Here is a 16,906-nt window from a genome sequence, read left to right on the forward strand (position 1 = left end):
TTTGTGTTCTGACTGACTCGCTGACTCACTGTCAATGGCTGACAAGGTCACAGATCTGATTCAAAGCTAATGCTTGAGCTGAGAGGTCCACAGGTTAGTTTGGTGGGCTTTGGTTAGAACTTGGAAGTCATTCTGTCATGCTGGTCACAAAAAGTCATGTTGGCTGTGGTGGAATACCAATGATCACGACAGCATCTGAGCACTTCCACTGCCAAAAATATATGCATGTTTGAGCTGAATTGGGGAAAAGCAAGCAGCTCTGTGAAGTGTAATCCCATATAAAGCATGTGGATCACATGCTTCAGGAAAAAATGACAAGGTCCCTCCTGAGAGAAATTGTTCTATGCATGTGCATCATATTCAGGACTGTGACTGCCTGACTCACGGATGGCCTGGAAAACCAGACACTGAGCTTGATCTTTCACACTCCTGTGCTATGCTGAAGTCAGCCCACATGTGACCCTAGGCGCCTCATTCCAGCGGCGGCGCCAACAGCGGACCGTGCGCGGCCCGCAGAAAGCAGCGGACCAGGTGGTGCCGAGGCACCGGTCCCGCCAGCGATGCGCGCCGGGCGCCTGTGAGCGCCGCCCGCGCCGGGCGCCTGTGAGCACCGCCCGAGCCGGGCGCCTGTGAGCGCCGCCCGAGCCGGGCGCCTGTGAGCGCCGCCCGAGCTGGGCGCCTGTGAGCGCCGCCCGAGCCGGGCGCCTGTGAGCGCCGCTCGAGCCGGGCGCCTGTGAGCGCCGCCCGAGCCAGGCGCCTGTGAGCGCCGCCCGAGCCGGGCGCCATGTCCGGCAGCGCCAGCATGCGCACCCCGCTACAGACGGTGCCCGAGTCGCTGCCCACCGACCATGTGTCGACCGTCAAGGCCAACAAGGTGAGACGCCGCGTGCCGACCCGCGGCGGGTCCGCTGGGGCCGGTGGAGGGGAGACAGAGAGGTGGAACGGTGGGCCGGCCGGGGATGTGTCGGATCCTCAACCTAATCTGCCGATAGCTGCTGAGCCGTGTCCTGGAGCGCACCCAAACAAAGTGTGCCTGCGAGGGATCGTTTTTACGCTTATGGAGGACGAAAAAGCTGATCTTGGGCTATGTCGCGATCATTGGAGTCATAAGTAGGGGAATGGACGGTCGCGTTGCTCGTCTTTTAGGCTAAGGCCAAATTCTGTGCTTCTGGAGGCATTTGTATTGACAGCAGCAGCAAGCGTGTTGTCCTCAACGAGCATGGTGAGCCATGTAGCAGGTGGCTGACCAAGTCACTGGAAATAATTATGTCGGCTCATAGTAGTGCTCGTGGCTTTGCATATTCGTGTTTTATTATTATATTTTAATGGGCAGTTTGTCCGGAAGATGCAGGATGGCGATAATTATATAATAAGTTATCTTTTAAAAATCGGTAGCATCTCGTATTCTGAGTCAGGACTGGACCCAGTATGGCCCGATTTGGCCCGCCCTCGGCTTAAACTAAGCGAGGCGTGTGATCGTTTCTGAGATGTATAAAAGAGATATGTACTCCGCAAGGTTCCGCGAGAAAGCAGAAAGAAAATCGACGAGGGCGTGCTCGCACCTGCTCTGAACGTTTTCTCCCTGTCTTGGGACGCAAAATGACTTCTTTCACAACGATAGACATCGAAGCCAGCGACTTGCCCAGTAATTTTCTGATCCGGCTCCTTGTGATTCATCCCAGGGGTGCGATGTGGGCAGATTGACTCCGCCACAGGTGGCCGCCTGTACTAGTATATTCCAGGCAGCACGGGCTTAAGACGTCACGTACATGGCGTGATGTGTAATGTGCTTGTGGCCATCTATGGAACTGGTGGTGTACCATTTTGGCTAGCTATGAGCAGCGCAGTATTGGCATTCCCGTATCTTACATGTCTCCAGCGTATCCTGTGTACATTAACCTCAGGAGATACGCATTCCGTGCCGTTTAATAGATTTTGCAACATTCGTTAAGTCAGTTATCACAAGCGCGAGTCGTCTGACAAGCAACTCGGTTGTATGGCAATTTGAGATAACCGAGGAAAATTGGCTGCTGCTGAATCTCTCCATTTGTGACACCGTGAAGGAAGCCTTGCAGGCCTTGTGCAGGATTCCTTGCAGGCAGGAATACTCAGTCCCAGGTCATATCGCCTTGGTACGTTCCGGTTGTTGGAATGTGTAAAGGCGCTCTCCCCCTCTCGATATCGTCGAGTTGTCTCGTGGTATTCGGTGCTGTGAGTTAGTTTCTGTGGTCGTTTTGCTTGGCCAAAAAATGCGGATACCTTTTGTCCTTTCCCCCGTTACAATGTCCATTGGCCTTCGTTGGCGTTGAAAGTCTAGAGGGATTACCTGGTTATGAAATCCGGTAGTAAGGCGATGACAAATATCGCGGGATATGAGAGGGCTGATTCGCACGCTGCCTCAACAACATGGCCATATCCATGACGGAAAGCCCTGCGATTGGATGGCGTTACTTGCCGCCTTGCGTGCTTCAAATGTCGGCTATTCGAGGCGGACTGCCGCCCATTAGCTTATGCCGTGCGGTCCGAGTGTGGCCGGCTCATGCCGCGTGTTCTGCAGGCGTCCTGGCAGCACCGTCAGGCCGCCGGTCCGAGTGTGGCCGGCTCATACCGCGTGTTCTGCAGGCGCCCTGGCAGGGCCGTCAGGCTGCCGGTCCGAGTGTGGCCGGCTCATACCGCGTGTTCTGCAGGCGCCCTGGCAGAGCCGTCAGGCTGCCGCTGTCCCCTCGGTGGCGGCGGGGCGTGGCCCTCGGCCCGTCTCCACGTGTATCGATCGTGCGTTTCTGCGGCGGGGACGGCGGAGGGTCGAGCCGCCGCGGCTGTTCTCTTCCGCCGTCCCCGCTGCCGCTGCCGCCGCCGCGCCCCCGGCATCGATTGCGCCCGTTTTAAGCGGCGGCGCCCGGTGGCGGCCGGCCGGCGGCGTATTGATTGGCGCCGCTTACACACCGGCGCGTGCCACACACGGCCCTGCCAGCTGGGCCGGTCGATGGCGCGCGCCGCCGGCCGCCGCGATCAGCTGGGCTGAGCGGCCACGGCCTGGACGGGCCGCACGCGACCGGCCAGGGGCGGGGCACGCCCTGGCCGCCTCACCCGACTCGAGGTGTAGGTCAGCTGGTGGACTGGGTTGGGGTAGGGCTCGCGGGGTGAAGGGATAGGTCGGACGCTTAGACGTGTCCGCGCTAGTGGATAGGTCTCAGATTCAGCACATTCAGCAGCGGTTTGATGTGTTGAGGTAGCGGGTATTGGTCCATCTGAGCTGTGAACAGATACGGGTTTATCTGGTACCTTGCCCCAAACTCGGAACATGACGTGACATCGTCGTCGTCCTGACATTGCCCTTCCCATAGGCACGGCGATGTGCCGGAGTGGATACCACGGCCTCGCCATTTGCCTCCTTGACAGCGCGCATCTTATGCTTTCAAGCATGATGGCGTTGGCTGAGAATCAGCTGATGTTGCTGCCTCAGTCTTACGTTTACCAACTTTTCTGAGCTGTTCTCCTTCCATTGGCAGACATTGGATCATCCGGTCCCATACACATTCAGTCGTACCTTGCTGTCATACAGCGAGCTGTCTTCGCTCGGGGGCGCGCGTTCGATCGGGGTTGGCCGGGCATGTAGATGTGCATCCCCCGTTCCGTCAGCTGTTTTCCGTGTTGTGACAGCCTGTGGTGCCAGGGATAGATAGCCCGCGAGTGTTTGCTATGCCTAGCTCGTGGGCGGCGTCTGACCACATGACTGCAGCCGAGCGGCTGACTCGTGGGTGGCGTCTGACCACGTGACGGCAGCCGAGCGACTGACTCGTGGGCGGCGTCTGACCACGTGACTGCATCCGAGCGACTGACTCGCGGGCGGTGTCTGACCACGTGACGGCAGCCGAGCGACTGACTCGTGGGCGGCGTCTGACCACGTGACTGCATCCGAGCGGCTGACTCGTGGGCGGCGTCTGACCACGTGACGGCAGCCGAGCGACTGACACGTGGGCGGCGCCTGACCACGTGACTACAGCCGAGCGACTGACTCGCGCCGACTCCTCCTCTGACCCGTCTGCCTGCCTGTGCCCAGGAGTCGTCTCGAAGTCGGCCCGACGCCGAGCCGCACATTGGCAAGTACCAGCTGCTCAAGACCATCGGCAAGGGCAACTTCGCCAAGGTCAAGCTGGCTAAGCACCTGCCCACCGGCGAGGAGGTGCGTCCGGCGGCGCGGCCCCGGCCGTCGGCTGAACGTCTCCTGAGGAGCGGTGGCGGGGGTGGAGAGGGGACGGCCGCGGCTCAGTGGCGAAGCGGCAGAGCCTTGCCGCGATCGGCCGGATGATCCCATTGTGTGTACGTGTGTGTGCAGTGATCACCGTCCGGGGCGATGGAGTGAAGCAGTGTTGAGCAGGGAAGCGGTGGAATGTGTTGCAGCAGGCGCGGTGCGGACCGCCATCTGGCCATTTGTGTCGGGTGTGCGGTGCTGTCTAGGGAGCTGGCGAGTTTTGAAATATGTGCTGCAATGCTGACTGTGCATCGGTGCTTTGTTCATATTGACGGACATTGATAGCGGCGGTGCTCAGTGAACTAGTCCATGCTGATGAAAGCCGTTTTTTGCAGGTTGCAATCAAAATAATCGACAAAACGCAGTTGAACCCCGGCAGTCTTCAAAAGGTAAGACTTACAGCATGAGCCGGCACTCTGACCTGTTGAGCGGTATCTCTGTGTCGACTGACGGCCGGGAAGGCGGCCACCGCGTGCCCACCCGGGCCGCGACGCCTTCCGTCGCCCCGTGCCACTCCAGCGGCCGACGGCTCGCTGTCCATTCCCTGGCGTTTGTGAGCGATGGACGCGTCAGAGCTGCTGCACCTGCAACTGTAGCGTCGTCTCATGACCTTTATCGGCACTCGTCTTGTTGGCACGAAGTGTGCCGAGCCAACACAAGTGTCTCAGCGCTATCGGCCTATGTGCCATACGTGGTATGGCGATAACTCACTGCTGCGTCTTGTCCGTCCTTTTGTCGTGCCCATGCCACGGAGCGTGGCCAACGTGGGACCACGCGACATGATGCACTGTACTGATTTGTTGTCGCCGCTTCGCAGCTGTTCCGGGAAGTGCGGATAATGAAGATGCTTGATCACCCTAGTATAGGTGAGTGCCAGGGCCGGCGGAGACGCCGCTCAGCATCGGTGATTCCCCTCGTCATTTCCCGTGTGATAACCGCAGCCATCAGGTGACAACGGTGTGGTCCGCTGGTTCGCCCAGTCCCACAATCAGCTATCAGCGGTTGTGTCGGCCCCGACGCCGTTTCCCGTATCAGACGCGCCAGTACACCTGTTAGGTGGCTGCGCCGGGGCTCCAGCATAGTCGCGACGCCTGACAATGTAGCCATCCGCCGCTTGGCACGCGCGATTTTTCCACTTACCCAAACTTAAGTCCTTTTGGACAGCAGTCAATAAGGCTTAGAAGCCACACATCAGCGCTATTCTTCCCAAACTATTAAAATATTTGGCTTGAACTGTGCGGCGGACCTCGGAATGCTGTATGTAACCACTCCAATGGCCGTCCGGTGTTGATGAGACTGTTCATCTGGGGACGCGGTGCGCTGCACTGATCGGCTGAGCCACCGGCGGTGCCCAATCCCCGCAGTGAAGCTGCACGGGGCGAGGCGTCGTATCTCGATCACACGCGCGGTCGTCCGCGGTGAAGCGCCGTGCCCTGACCGCACGTGGTGTCGTCCTCCATGTCATCATATCACGTCATCATCCATTTATGGTGACGCTGCGTCAGCGATGCGTCACGTGCCGACCGCGACTGGTGTCGCCCTCCACAGTGAAGCTGTACCAGGTGATCGAGACGAAGAAGACACTGTACCTGGTGATGGAGTACGCCTCGGGCGGCGAGGTGTTCGACTACCTCGTCTTCCACGGCCGCATGAAGGAGAAGGAGGCGCGCCTCAAGTTCCGCCAGATTGTGTCCGCGGTGCAGTACTGTCATCAGAAGAAGATCATCCACCGCGACCTCAAGGTACGATCTCTGACAGCCTGAGTGGACGGCCACCGACGCCGGCATGCTCTGTTGTTGAGACCGCCTACTGAGGCTAAAGACATGGAGCCAGCAGGAAATATTTTCGTTGTTTCTATAGAAGGCTGAAAAGTGTAATTCCAAGAAGCTCCAGACAGATGCATAGTGAGTGATGTGTCACAGGCACCATTACTGTTTAGTGAAATTCACTACAACGCTATGTTCATAACGACGTCAAAGCGACGTCCTCTTCACGCTACACCGCCACCGTGCCCGGTTCACTATGCGGCACTCGCGTTCGGAGGAGTTCATTTCAAAGGCAGAAATTGGTGGGAACGTGGCTGCTTAAAGATCGTATCGTCAGGAGAAGTTAGGTGCCCTATGACTCATGAGAGGTGCTGCATCTCTCGTAGCAGACGGAAAGATTACTCTGGTAGGCGTTGCCGGGGTGTTTTTTTTTTGTTTGTTTTTTTTTGGTATGTTGCTATCTACTGGTTGCACTGTAACGGCGAACGTACTCATGCTCTTAAGAATGAGCTCACAGTCCTCGTTTCCGGGCGCGCTGCGGGCCTTCCGTTGTCATTTAGGAGCCCTGGTGGCCACCTTGCCACCGAAAGGCACACACAGATGGCGTGCCGAGTGTGCGGTGTAGCCGGCAGCACACAGTGACCACCACACTGCAGGCTTCGCGCCTGCGGCCCATCGGTGGGAGCGGTCGTCACCGCAGCTGTCGTCCGCCAGCGGACCGCTGACCGCTGACAGTGTCTGCCGCCAGCCAGGCCGGCCTGGAGCGGTGGTCACCACAGCTGGCGTCCGCCAGCGGACCGCTGACCGCTGGCAGTGTCTGCCGCCAGCCAGGCCGGCCTGGAGCGGTCGTCACCGCAGCTGGCGTCCGCCAGCGGACCGCTGACCGCTGACAGTGTCCGCCGCCAGCCGGGCCGGCCTGGAGCGGTCGACTGCGGTACGTCCTGGTCTCCTCTTCATGCTGCTGGGTCCGTTCCAGGCGGAGAACCTGCTCCTCGACAGCCAGATGAACATCAAGATCGCTGACTTCGGCTTCAGCAACGAGTTCACCGTGGGCAGCAAGCTGGACACGTTCTGCGGCAGCCCGCCGTACGCCGCGCCCGAGCTCTTCCAAGGTGGGCGCCTGGACCGGCTCCGCCGCTGTTCGGCGACTGTGCGTGCCCTCGCAGTGCGGCTGGGCCAGCGGCGGGCGGGGGCGCCAGGGCCCGGACAGCCCCGTGCGTGACTCACGGGGCACCGGCCGGCCGCCTCGTGTTGAGGTTGAGCGGGCAGTGTGAGCACCGCGAGCCCGGGCCGCTGTTGGAGGCTCAGATCGTATCGCGGTCGGCGTGCGCAAGTTTGTTGTCGGCAACTGTGATTGATGTGTAGCGAGCATATGCTGGAACTGGTCGGCAGACACCGATCACTTTGTCCGTCCCGGTGGCTCAGTTGGTTAGAGCGCCTGCCTTCCGATTCGCCCACTCGTGGTGGGGTGGGTTCGAGTCGCTTTAGGGGGCTCGTTATTTGCCCTTGACAGGTACGGTCTGCGGCCGGAGGCAGCGGTCGCCCTGGAGGTCAGTTGACGTCAGAGGGCAGGACGGACCGTGCCGAGCTTTGCGGCCCGTTAAACTTTCGCCACCAAATTCTGCCGTTGACATGGTATTGCGCGATGGTGTAGTAGGGGTCAGGGCTCGCACAACAAGCACTGCTTAGCGTGAGCTCTGATCCCAGAAATCCAGCCATTCAAAGGGTTCGGATCAAATCTTTAAAAAAAGCAGTGTACTTGCAGAGAGATGAGCGGCGTGCTCGACGCCGGCAGGTAAAAAGTACGACGGACCGGAGGTGGACGTGTGGTCCCTGGGCGTCATCCTCTACACGCTGGTGAGCGGCTCACTACCGTTCGACGGCTCCAACCTCAAGGACCTGCGGGAGCGCGTGCTGCGCGGCAAGTACCGCATCCCCTTCTACATGTCCACCGACTGCGAGAATCTGCTGCGAAAGTTCCTCGTGCTCAACCCGACCAAGCGCGCCAACCTCTCTGTGAGTGGCCCGGTGCTGTGCACGCGTTCTGTGGACACTGTCAAGCTCGCGCTGAGGCCGACGGTGCGGCGGTGGGGGATGGATAAATGTGCAGGAGGTTATTGTCAGTTGTCATAGCGCCAGGCGCCCAAGGTTAGATCGCTGCAAATCGCGTTGAATGTGCCGAATTAAAAGTCAAGAAGTTTGTGATTGTGCATTTTTTTTTTTAGTATGAAGACGTCTGCTGCGCACGCGGACACTGATAAAAGCATCCTGACTGCATAAGTGAAAATTAGGATCATGGTCATCACCAGGATTACCATCAATATCGTAGCAACCCAACGTGAGATTGAGACGAAGCGGCCGCGGAGCACCCTCTGGTTTGGCGAAAGGACAGCCCCGTTGCTCTGTCACTCCGCTGCTGCTTGATTCCCCAGCGTGGGCTTCCGCGGTGTGACCCTGAGCCGTCGGCAGGCTATCATGCGCGACAAGTGGATGAATTCGGGCTGCAACGAGGACGAGCTGAAGCCGTACGTGGAGCCGGACCCGTGCATGGACGACCCGCGTCGGATAGAGCAGCTGGTGGCGCTGGGCCACGCGCGCGCCGACATCGAGGAGAGCCTGCGGCTCTGCAAGTTCGACGACATCTACGCCACCTACCTGCTGATGGGCCGTCGGGCTTCGGATGTGAGTGGCCCGGCCGACCGTCCGGCCGGTCGGAGGAAGGGAGGGGAGGGGACAGCGCCGTGGTGCTGGCTATGCGGAGATGGCGGGAGGGCCACAGCCGTCGTTGTGACGTCACTGTGAGGCTTGGCCATGGGAGGCGGTCATGGTGACGGCGTTTGGCTGTTGCGGGGGACGTAGTGATGGTATTATGTGACTAAGGGGAGTGGTGGCGTTATCATCACATGGGCGTGAGAGGCGGTGACGGTGACGGCGTTTGGCTGTTGCGGGGGACGTAGTGATGGTGTTAGGTAACTAAGGGGAGTGGTGGCATTATCATCCCATGCATGACTGCGCCGCCTCGTCGGTGCATGGGGAGGAGGGGCGGTACGGCCCTGTCGCTGGGCTCTTTAGTTTGTTGTCACGCGCTCCTGCCGGTTATCATGAGTGCACCGCCGCCGGGGTGTGGTGCCCGGCCGGCGCGTGCACGTCCGTCTGACGGCCGCCGCTGCCCGGCAGCTGGAGAGCGACGGCTCGCAGTCGGGCTCGTCGCTGTCGCTGCGCCACATGGGGCCGCCGGCTGGACCGCCGCCGGCCGCGCGACAGTCGCCGCCGCACCACAAGGTGCACCGCTCCATCTCTGCCACGGCCAACAGCAAGCCGAGTCGGCGCGCCTCCTCCGGCGGCGAGACGGTGCCCGGTGCGCCGCCCGGCGTGGGCCCGGCGGCTGCGGCGGCGGCCGCGGCGGCGGCCGCGGCACCCGCCAAACGTAGGTGCCGTCGGTGGACGGGTCCGGTGCTCCGTCCCTCCTATCCTTTATCTTGCTTCATCCTGCATCCTCGCTTGTCCGACAACCCGCTTATCCGGGACATCGCGGGAAGCGGGACCCCGGCTGGGTACCCAGCGCACACGATGTTGATGGTGATGACAATCTGTGGCCCCTTTGTGTGTTCCAGGAGCTGTTGTTGACAGACATTGTACTCCCTCCAATGTCATTGTCCTTTAACGCGGCTATCGCCATGTCCAACTTTGTGTTTATGACATGGGTGCTTGTGGTATCCGGTCCGCTCTTGCTGTCCGCCCAAACACTAAGTCAGCTGTTTCCAGTGAGTATTTGCCCAATACCCCGGTAATAACAACAATAGCAATAATATAACGTCCGAGGCGACCGAACGCGTCTCGCCCCCGCCACACGCCACCACCCAAGGCCAACTCTCTCGCGCAATCGCACTTGCCTGACGCGTAGGCGCCCTAAACTGCCATACACCACAGTGCTCATATTGTGCACGTTAAAGTTCATGTCGGCCTGTAATTCGCCACTGCAGTGATCTTTGAGGAGCTCCGGGTGCCCACCAGTCGTGCTTAGTCGCTTGCGTGACGTCACTGACGTGTCAGCGCCACGCTCCACGTTCTCGCCCCTGACCGGCCGGGGTGTACCGCCACCGCCAGGGGTCAGCACCTCTGCCGCCGGCCACGCGGCGCCCGCCAACCACACTCACTTCAAGCGCACGAACACGGTCGACTCGGCCACCATCAAGGAGAACACGGCTCGGCTGAGCGCGGCGGCCGCCAGCCGCGCCGCCGGCGACGGCGAGCCGTCGGGCGGCGGCGGCGGCGGCGGCAGCGGCCTGCCCAGCCCGGCCAAGCCGCGAGCGCTGCCCAAGACGGGCGCGCCGGCGGCCAGCCGCACCATCGGCCCGTCCGGCGGCCGCCGCTCGGCGCACGCCTACGATGGCCGGCCGGCCAGCGCCAGCGCCGAGACGCGCACGCCTAGCCAGGTGGCCGGCGACCTCAGGTCAGTGGGGCTAGAACGTGGGTCAGGGGCGCAGGCAACCAGTCCCGGCTGACGGGGCGCCCAGGTGGGCTGCCGGCTGGGGTTAGGTCGGCAACTGTGGCCTGGGTCGGTGGCGGGGTAGCAGAGCGGGGCAGGGCGACTCCTGACCTGAGCGTGGCGAGGCAGTGTCTGGCAAGGTCAGGTGAGTGGTCGCGGGCCCGGGCCGGTGGTGACTTCAACTCGGTGGAGGTGCAGCTGCCGCCTAACCTCTGAAGTTTAGGAGTCCGATGTGCGACACGTGGGGTGACTGGTCCGTCTGCTGGATGCTGGCGTGGCTGGGCGGCCTGCCGCTGTTGGAAGCTTGGGGATGCGTAGACGCTTGAGCGGGGGCTCCAGGGTGGTGCCGGGACTGGCTTGGCACGCAGGTGATGCCTCCCGCGTGGCTTAACCCAGACGTGTCGGACGTCGCGGAGATTCGCTTTGGCTGGGCTGTCTGGATAGGAGTACCCGCCTGGACCGCACTGTCCGGACAGCTGTCGCAGCTGTGGCGTTTGGCGCTGCTGTCCTTCCAAGCGAGATCCAACTGCTAGCGATGAGCATCTTACGGCACTAGGGCCCCTTACCTGCGCCGGCGAGGCCAGCGAATCGCATCCTCGCGACCCTCCACTAACCGAGTCTTACACTAACCGCACGGGCTGACAACCTTACCGCTCACGCGCGCGCACGCGCCGTCTGGCCCTGCTTGGCGCGCCTTCGCGTCCGGCTGTGCTCTGCCGCCGGGCGCGTGGTCGCCTCACTTCACTAACCGGGCGGCCGTCGCAGCACGAGCGGCGGCGGCGGTGGAGACGCCGGCCGCCCGGCGCGCGGCCATGTCAAGTCGGCCTCGCTGTCGGCCGGCGCCGGGCCGGAGCCGCCGCCCACGCGCTCGCCGTCCGACCTGCGGCCCAGGTACCGCCGGCCTCAGGCTCCCGCTGCTGGCACCCGGCTCTGTTGTCGGCTGCTCGTCTTTGCTTCGTGTTTGAGCTCCCCCCTCGCCTTCCATCACTGGCCACCGGCCCCTGTTCTCTCGCTCTCGGGCACTCATTCGCTCTCTCTAGCTCTCTCTCGGTGTGACTCATGCTTGCCCTCTAGGTCCCGCCGGCGTTGTTGCTCGTGCTTGCCCTCCGTGCCTGTCATGCCCCATTGGCTCTGCCTTGCTTTGTGGCCTTCGGCTCTCCCCTGTCTCCCCTCCACCTCCGCCGTCGTCTGGCCGTATCAGCTGCGGCCTCGGCGCTGGCCGTCGTAGGAGCTGTCGGCCGCTCTCGTCCGCCGCGCCGGCCGCCCACATGCTAAGGTCCTGGCGCGGTGGCTGGCCGTCCTGCGGGCCGTCTGCCGGCGTGCGCGTGTGCCTGCGAATGTGCTCGCATGCGGCTGCCTGTAGCGGCTCGGGTGACTGTGCGGCTGCCTGTAGCGGCTCGGGTGACTGTTCGGCTTCTGTGCGGTGACAGCGGCGTCGTGTGGGCCTCCGAGCGAGGGCATCGGATGCCGCCCCACCCCAGCGGCTCCGCTGGATCCGCCGCTTCGGACGGGCGGACACGGGCGGAGGACATCCGGGCAGTTCCAGGACCATGGCGGGGTGGGGAGGGGGCGAGGACACTATTGGGCAAGTTTGGCAGTGGCCACATTATCATCTCGAAAGAAAGCACGCTAACACTCACCGGTTGAATAGTGTGCAACCCTCTTTTCCGAGCAATCCAGGGCTTTGCCACGCCATCTTTGCCAACAGTCTCCATCGGGCCACAACCCCGCCAGCGGTCGGGAAAGGAGCCACAGCGGGCGCCGCTGCCCTCCTCGCCAAGGGCATGGCTGCTTGTCGTTTTGGTGGCATGGCTTAGTCGGTAGAACGCATATGATTGGGTTTTTCACAGATAGGCACTGATAACTGGATGCTGTGTCGTCCGTGTCATGCGCATGATTCATGCTTATGTGCAGTGTTGCTCGCATGTTTGACGTACGTTTGAGATGCCTCACGATCGCTGCCTGGCCCACGGTATGCTAGGTTTTTTGGAGCAGTCGGCGCGCCCAAAAACCCAATTAACAACAACAAAGGGGCTAGTATGCCGGATATGGTCATATTACTGTAGTCCGAGGACTTTCGGGTGAAGTCTCCGTATCCCATGCTGGCTTCCCGATCATTGTGACCATGAATTTGCTTGCATTCCAAACAAAACGAATGCGTAAATTCCAGTCAAGCTGTGACAGGAAGAACTCGATACCAGGTGGTGGAGGCGTCGCCGGCACGGCCGGCCGGGGTTGACACCGGAAGCTGCCCCTCTGTGGGGTGTGTCTTCTCCCGCTCGTCCGCCCGTCTTATGGCGGCCGGCGCTATGTGGGGTGTGCCTCCTCCCGCTCGTCCGCGCGTCTGACGACGGCCGGCGCTCTGTGGGGTGTGCCTCCTCCCGCGCGTCCGCCCGTCTGGCGGCGGCCGCCGCTCTGTGGGGTGTGTCTCCGCCCCCTCGTCCGCCCGTCTGACGGCGGCCGGCGGCCGTGTTACAGCAGCGCCGGCCGGACAGCGCCGCCGCTCTCGCCGGGTGCCGCACCGCGCGCCGCCCCCTTCAGCCGCAACATCCCCAGCCGGTCGACCTTCCACTCGGGCCAGACGCGCACGGCCGGCTACCGGCCGGCCGGCTACAGCCCGCACCATCACGACAGCGGCGGCCTTACGCCAGGCAGCCGCTTCCCGTTCTTCTCCAAGCTCTCGTCAAAGTTCGCCAAGCGGTACGTCCGCGGGCCGCCAGGCGTCGCTGGTGTCGCGGCGCCCGTGCGCCGCAGTGCCGGCGTACGTGCCGCGTGACTCCGTGTGGGCTGTGCCGCTGGCCCTGTCCAGGCCAGTGCGCTTCTGTGCCGTGTGACGCCGTGTAGGCTGTGCTGCTGACCCTGTCCAGGCCAGCGCGCTTCTGTGCCGTGTGACGCCGTGTAGGCTGTGCTGCTGACCCTGTCCAGGCCAGCGCGCTTCTGTGCCGTGTGACGCCGTGTAGGCCGTGCTGCTGACCCTGTCCAGGTCAGCGCGTTTCTGTGCTGTGTGGCGGGGTGCCGGTAGTGTAGCGGTTAACACGTCTGCGTTAACCACTGCGCGTCTGGGAAACCAGAGATACGGGGTTCGATTCCCCGCGGTGCCCGCCCTTCCCGCCAAGGTGAGAGGCAGGCGACGCCATATAGCCTCAGCAGCTGAGTGCGTCGTAAAGCCCCAATCACACACGCACACTGTGCTGTGTGGCGCTGTGTAAACTGTGCCGCTGACCTGTTCAGATCAGCGCGCTTCTGTGCTCTGTGACCCCGTGTGAGCTGTGCCACTGACCCTGTCCAGGTCAGTGCGCTCCAGTGCCGTGTGAGCTGTGCCACTGATCTTGTCCAGGTCAGCGTGCTCTTGTACCGTGTGACTCGGTGTGAGCTGTGCCACTGACCCTGTCTCCGTGCTCGGCAGGCCTGGAGATGTGGGAGGTCCCGGCTTGACGCCGACCCTCGCCCGGCCGGCCACAGCAGACAGGTGCGTGGGCTGCCGACTGGCGGCGATGGAGGGGTGGGCGCCCGGCCGGCGGGGCGGCTGGAGGTCGCGCGGCGCAGTAGCAAAAGGGGTGTGATGTTTAGACGCGAGGCCCGGAGGCAGCTGTGTTCCATGCGGCCCCGCTGCGTTCGGTGTGAACTGTGTGGCGGGGACGGCTTTAGCACTTTTGTGCGCAGCGGGAGGACCCAAAAAGATTGTGTGAAAGGGCCTGCTGGGGTGCGGTGATCTCAAATTGGATGGCTCCGGATCCTGTGTGCGGAATGTGTGATAAGATATATTGGCGGTCTTGCTCTCGCGTCTTATAGATTGTCGTCCAACGGCCGATGTTATCCCCTCATGGGGTCTACCTGGCGGGGGCGATTGTGATTGTTACACATTCGGAGTGAAGTCAACGCCCGCATGCCGTGTAGCTGCTGCGTCATGTGTAGTGCTGACAGTTACTCAACCTTTTTCGAAATAGTCAAATTAGTTATCAAATCGGATGCCATGACCACGCCCTGGCCGTCGGAGCCGTTTTTGCCCGACTTGCGGCGGTGCCCCGTCCGGGACACGAACCGCGTCGGGCTGAGCGTAGCGGCCGCGCGAGGGACGCCGCCAGTGACGGTGGTCAGTCAGTGACGGCGGCTCGCCGTGCGCCGGCAGGCCGGCCGCGCTGGCGTCGCCGGCGCCGCTGGCGGCCGCCCCCAACGGCTCGGGCGAGCCGGAGCCGGTGAAACCGCGCAGTCTGCGCTTCACCTGGAGCATGAAGACCACCTCGTCGCGCGACCCACAGGAGATCATGAACGAGATCAGGAAGGTGGGTGCGCGCGGAGACCGCTCCGGCCGCCGGCGCCGGCATCGGTCGCTGCTTGCTGAGCTGGTCGTGTGATATGGACCCTGGCTTGATGGCTGGACGGGGAGCGACGAGGCGTGGCCTTCGTGATTTGGAAAAAGGGGTACGTGTGCCAGCTTATGAGTCAGCGACGCCAGTTTTTCGCGACGTCGTGGTGCGGTTCGTGCTCTGCGGCCGATTTTGGTGTGTGCCGCGGTGACGTCTCCTCCGGCCGGTACACGGTACTCGGTACACGGCCAAGACACCGCTGACCGCAGAACTCCGACTGGCGCTCGATCGATGTCGTCAAAGCTCTTGTTGGCTGTTTTTCAATGAGTGTCAAAGTTCTATCAAACTCGCATTGGACCTGATGAGTATGGCAAGGTAACGATAACAGCGGTCTGTGCGCTTTGGAAAAGTGAAAAAATGACGTGGAACATCGTGACTGCGTGACCGGTGCGGCCGGCTGAGCCGGTCAGCTGGCTCCGCCGGTGTACCACCGCGGGCAAGGATGTTTGTGACCTCAGGCGATGCGTCAGCGCAGCCTCATGCAGGCCATGCCGAAGGATTTCAGAACGATGTAGGCGGATAGTCGTTTCTGTCCAGCGGTGGCTGGTCTTCCGTAAAAGAAAATGGGCCGCAGTGATGTGCCAAAAATGTTATTTTGCCAAAACATTAGCAGTGAAAACCAATTGACGATAGGAGTGGCGGCTTAAGAAGCGGTGTTTGTCCAGGTGGAAGCCTCACTGATGGTACGTCGTGCCGCCAGGTGCTGGACGCCAACAGCTGCGACTACGACCAGCGCGAGAAGTTCCTGCTGCTGTGCGTGCACGGCGATCCGCGCACCGACTCGCTCGTCCAGTGGGAGATCGAGGTGTGCAAGCTGCCGCGCCTCTCGCTCAATGGCGTGCGCTTCAAGCGCATCTCGGGCACCTCCATCGGCTTCAAGAACATCGCCAGCAAGGTGGCCAACGAGCTGAAGCTCTGACCCGTGCAGGAGCCGATAGAGGAGGAGGAGGCGTGCGCGTGCGGCGCCGGCGCGCCGCCCGAGCCGCCGCCGCCGCGCCGCCGGCACGCTCGCTGAGCGGCGACTCCTCCTTGTCGGCGCACGGGTAGACTGTGACGGCCGGGCGCGGCCGCCGCTTCCGGGTCCGCCCGGCCACCCACACCGCTTGGCCGGCCGCGCCGCGCCGCCGGCCCTAGCTCCCGTCTCGATGATTTTTACACTAGTAGATTATTTATCAGAACCACGTGCAACCACGGCAGCCCGCGCCAGGCCGCGACGCTTCGCGGCTCTGATCGGTTCTCGGTGCCGGCGGCCGGGCGACGCGCGTCCGCCCCCTCCACCGCGGGCGGGCGGCCCGCAGATTTTATTGTCCGACCGTGCTTGGTCTCGTCTGCACAATGCGCTGTCGATAGAGAGTGCTACCGAGACGGAGAGTGCGAGATATGCGAGAGTGCACGCGGACCGAGCGTGTCCTAGAGAGGAAGAGTGTCTTGGCGACGCGTCCGCGTGTAGCCGTGTGATACGTTATTGCTGCGTGCCCGGCGGGCAAAGCTCCAATTGTGACCGGGCCCCGCCGGATATCATTGAAGTATGACGATTCTACTGTGTTGGGTTTCTGTTATTCCTGTGTACAGAACGCTAATAGCCCTAAAATACATGTGCTAAAGTGAGGACGGATGCAGTGAGCGCTTTACTATGGCACTGAGTGCTTACTGTCTGGTCAGGTTTTCTGGTCTGAACGTTTCCTGAAAGTCGGAAATTTGCTGTCTCCGGTTTCCCCGGTGCGTCGGGGGTGGTGTAACAAGATGCGTTCAAGGACATGGAAACAGGATCCCGCTTCTTCCACTCTCAATGTGCAGATGGTGCATACTGAAGAAGCGTGCACCAGTTGAAAGTAAGAAGTACGGCTGGTGCATCCGGCGCATCCCTGAACGAATTAACTGAACTGAATTGAACTGAATTTGTATTCCTGGACAAACTGAATTGAGTTGTGTGCGCCGCGACACTCCGGTGGTTACGTCCGTCCGGTGCCAGCAGCGGCTGCTGACCGTGGGTGGTGGGGCTGGAGGCACGGCAGCTCGCGGCGCTGTATCC

At 61.8% G+C, this 16,906-nt stretch overlaps 1 protein-coding gene across 1 annotated transcript; it reads left to right on the forward strand.

The window, feature by feature from the left end:
- Positions 1-729: 729 nt before the first annotated feature.
- Positions 730-16,485, forward strand: LOC119094137 (serine/threonine-protein kinase MARK2). Its single transcript, XM_037217211.1, has 14 exons — positions 730-874; positions 4,061-4,183; positions 4,588-4,641; positions 5,070-5,118; positions 5,801-5,994; positions 6,995-7,130; positions 7,814-8,034; positions 8,488-8,700; positions 9,196-9,445; positions 10,126-10,505; positions 12,990-13,207; positions 13,914-13,976; positions 14,637-14,790; positions 15,575-16,485. The coding sequence occupies exons 1-14, from the start codon at positions 785-787 to the stop codon at positions 15,791-15,793; spliced, it is 2,364 nt and encodes a 787-aa protein (XP_037073106.1). The 5' UTR covers positions 730-784; the 3' UTR covers positions 15,794-16,485.
- The last annotated feature ends 421 nt before the right edge of the window (positions 16,486-16,906 follow it).

Source organism: Pollicipes pollicipes, unplaced genomic scaffold (assembly GCF_011947565.3).
Source record: "Pollicipes pollicipes isolate AB1234 unplaced genomic scaffold, Ppol_2.1 Scaffold_4002;HRSCAF=4701_pilon_pilon_pilon, whole genome shotgun sequence".
Lineage (NCBI taxonomy): Eukaryota > Metazoa > Arthropoda > Thecostraca > Pollicipedomorpha > Pollicipedidae > Pollicipes > Pollicipes pollicipes.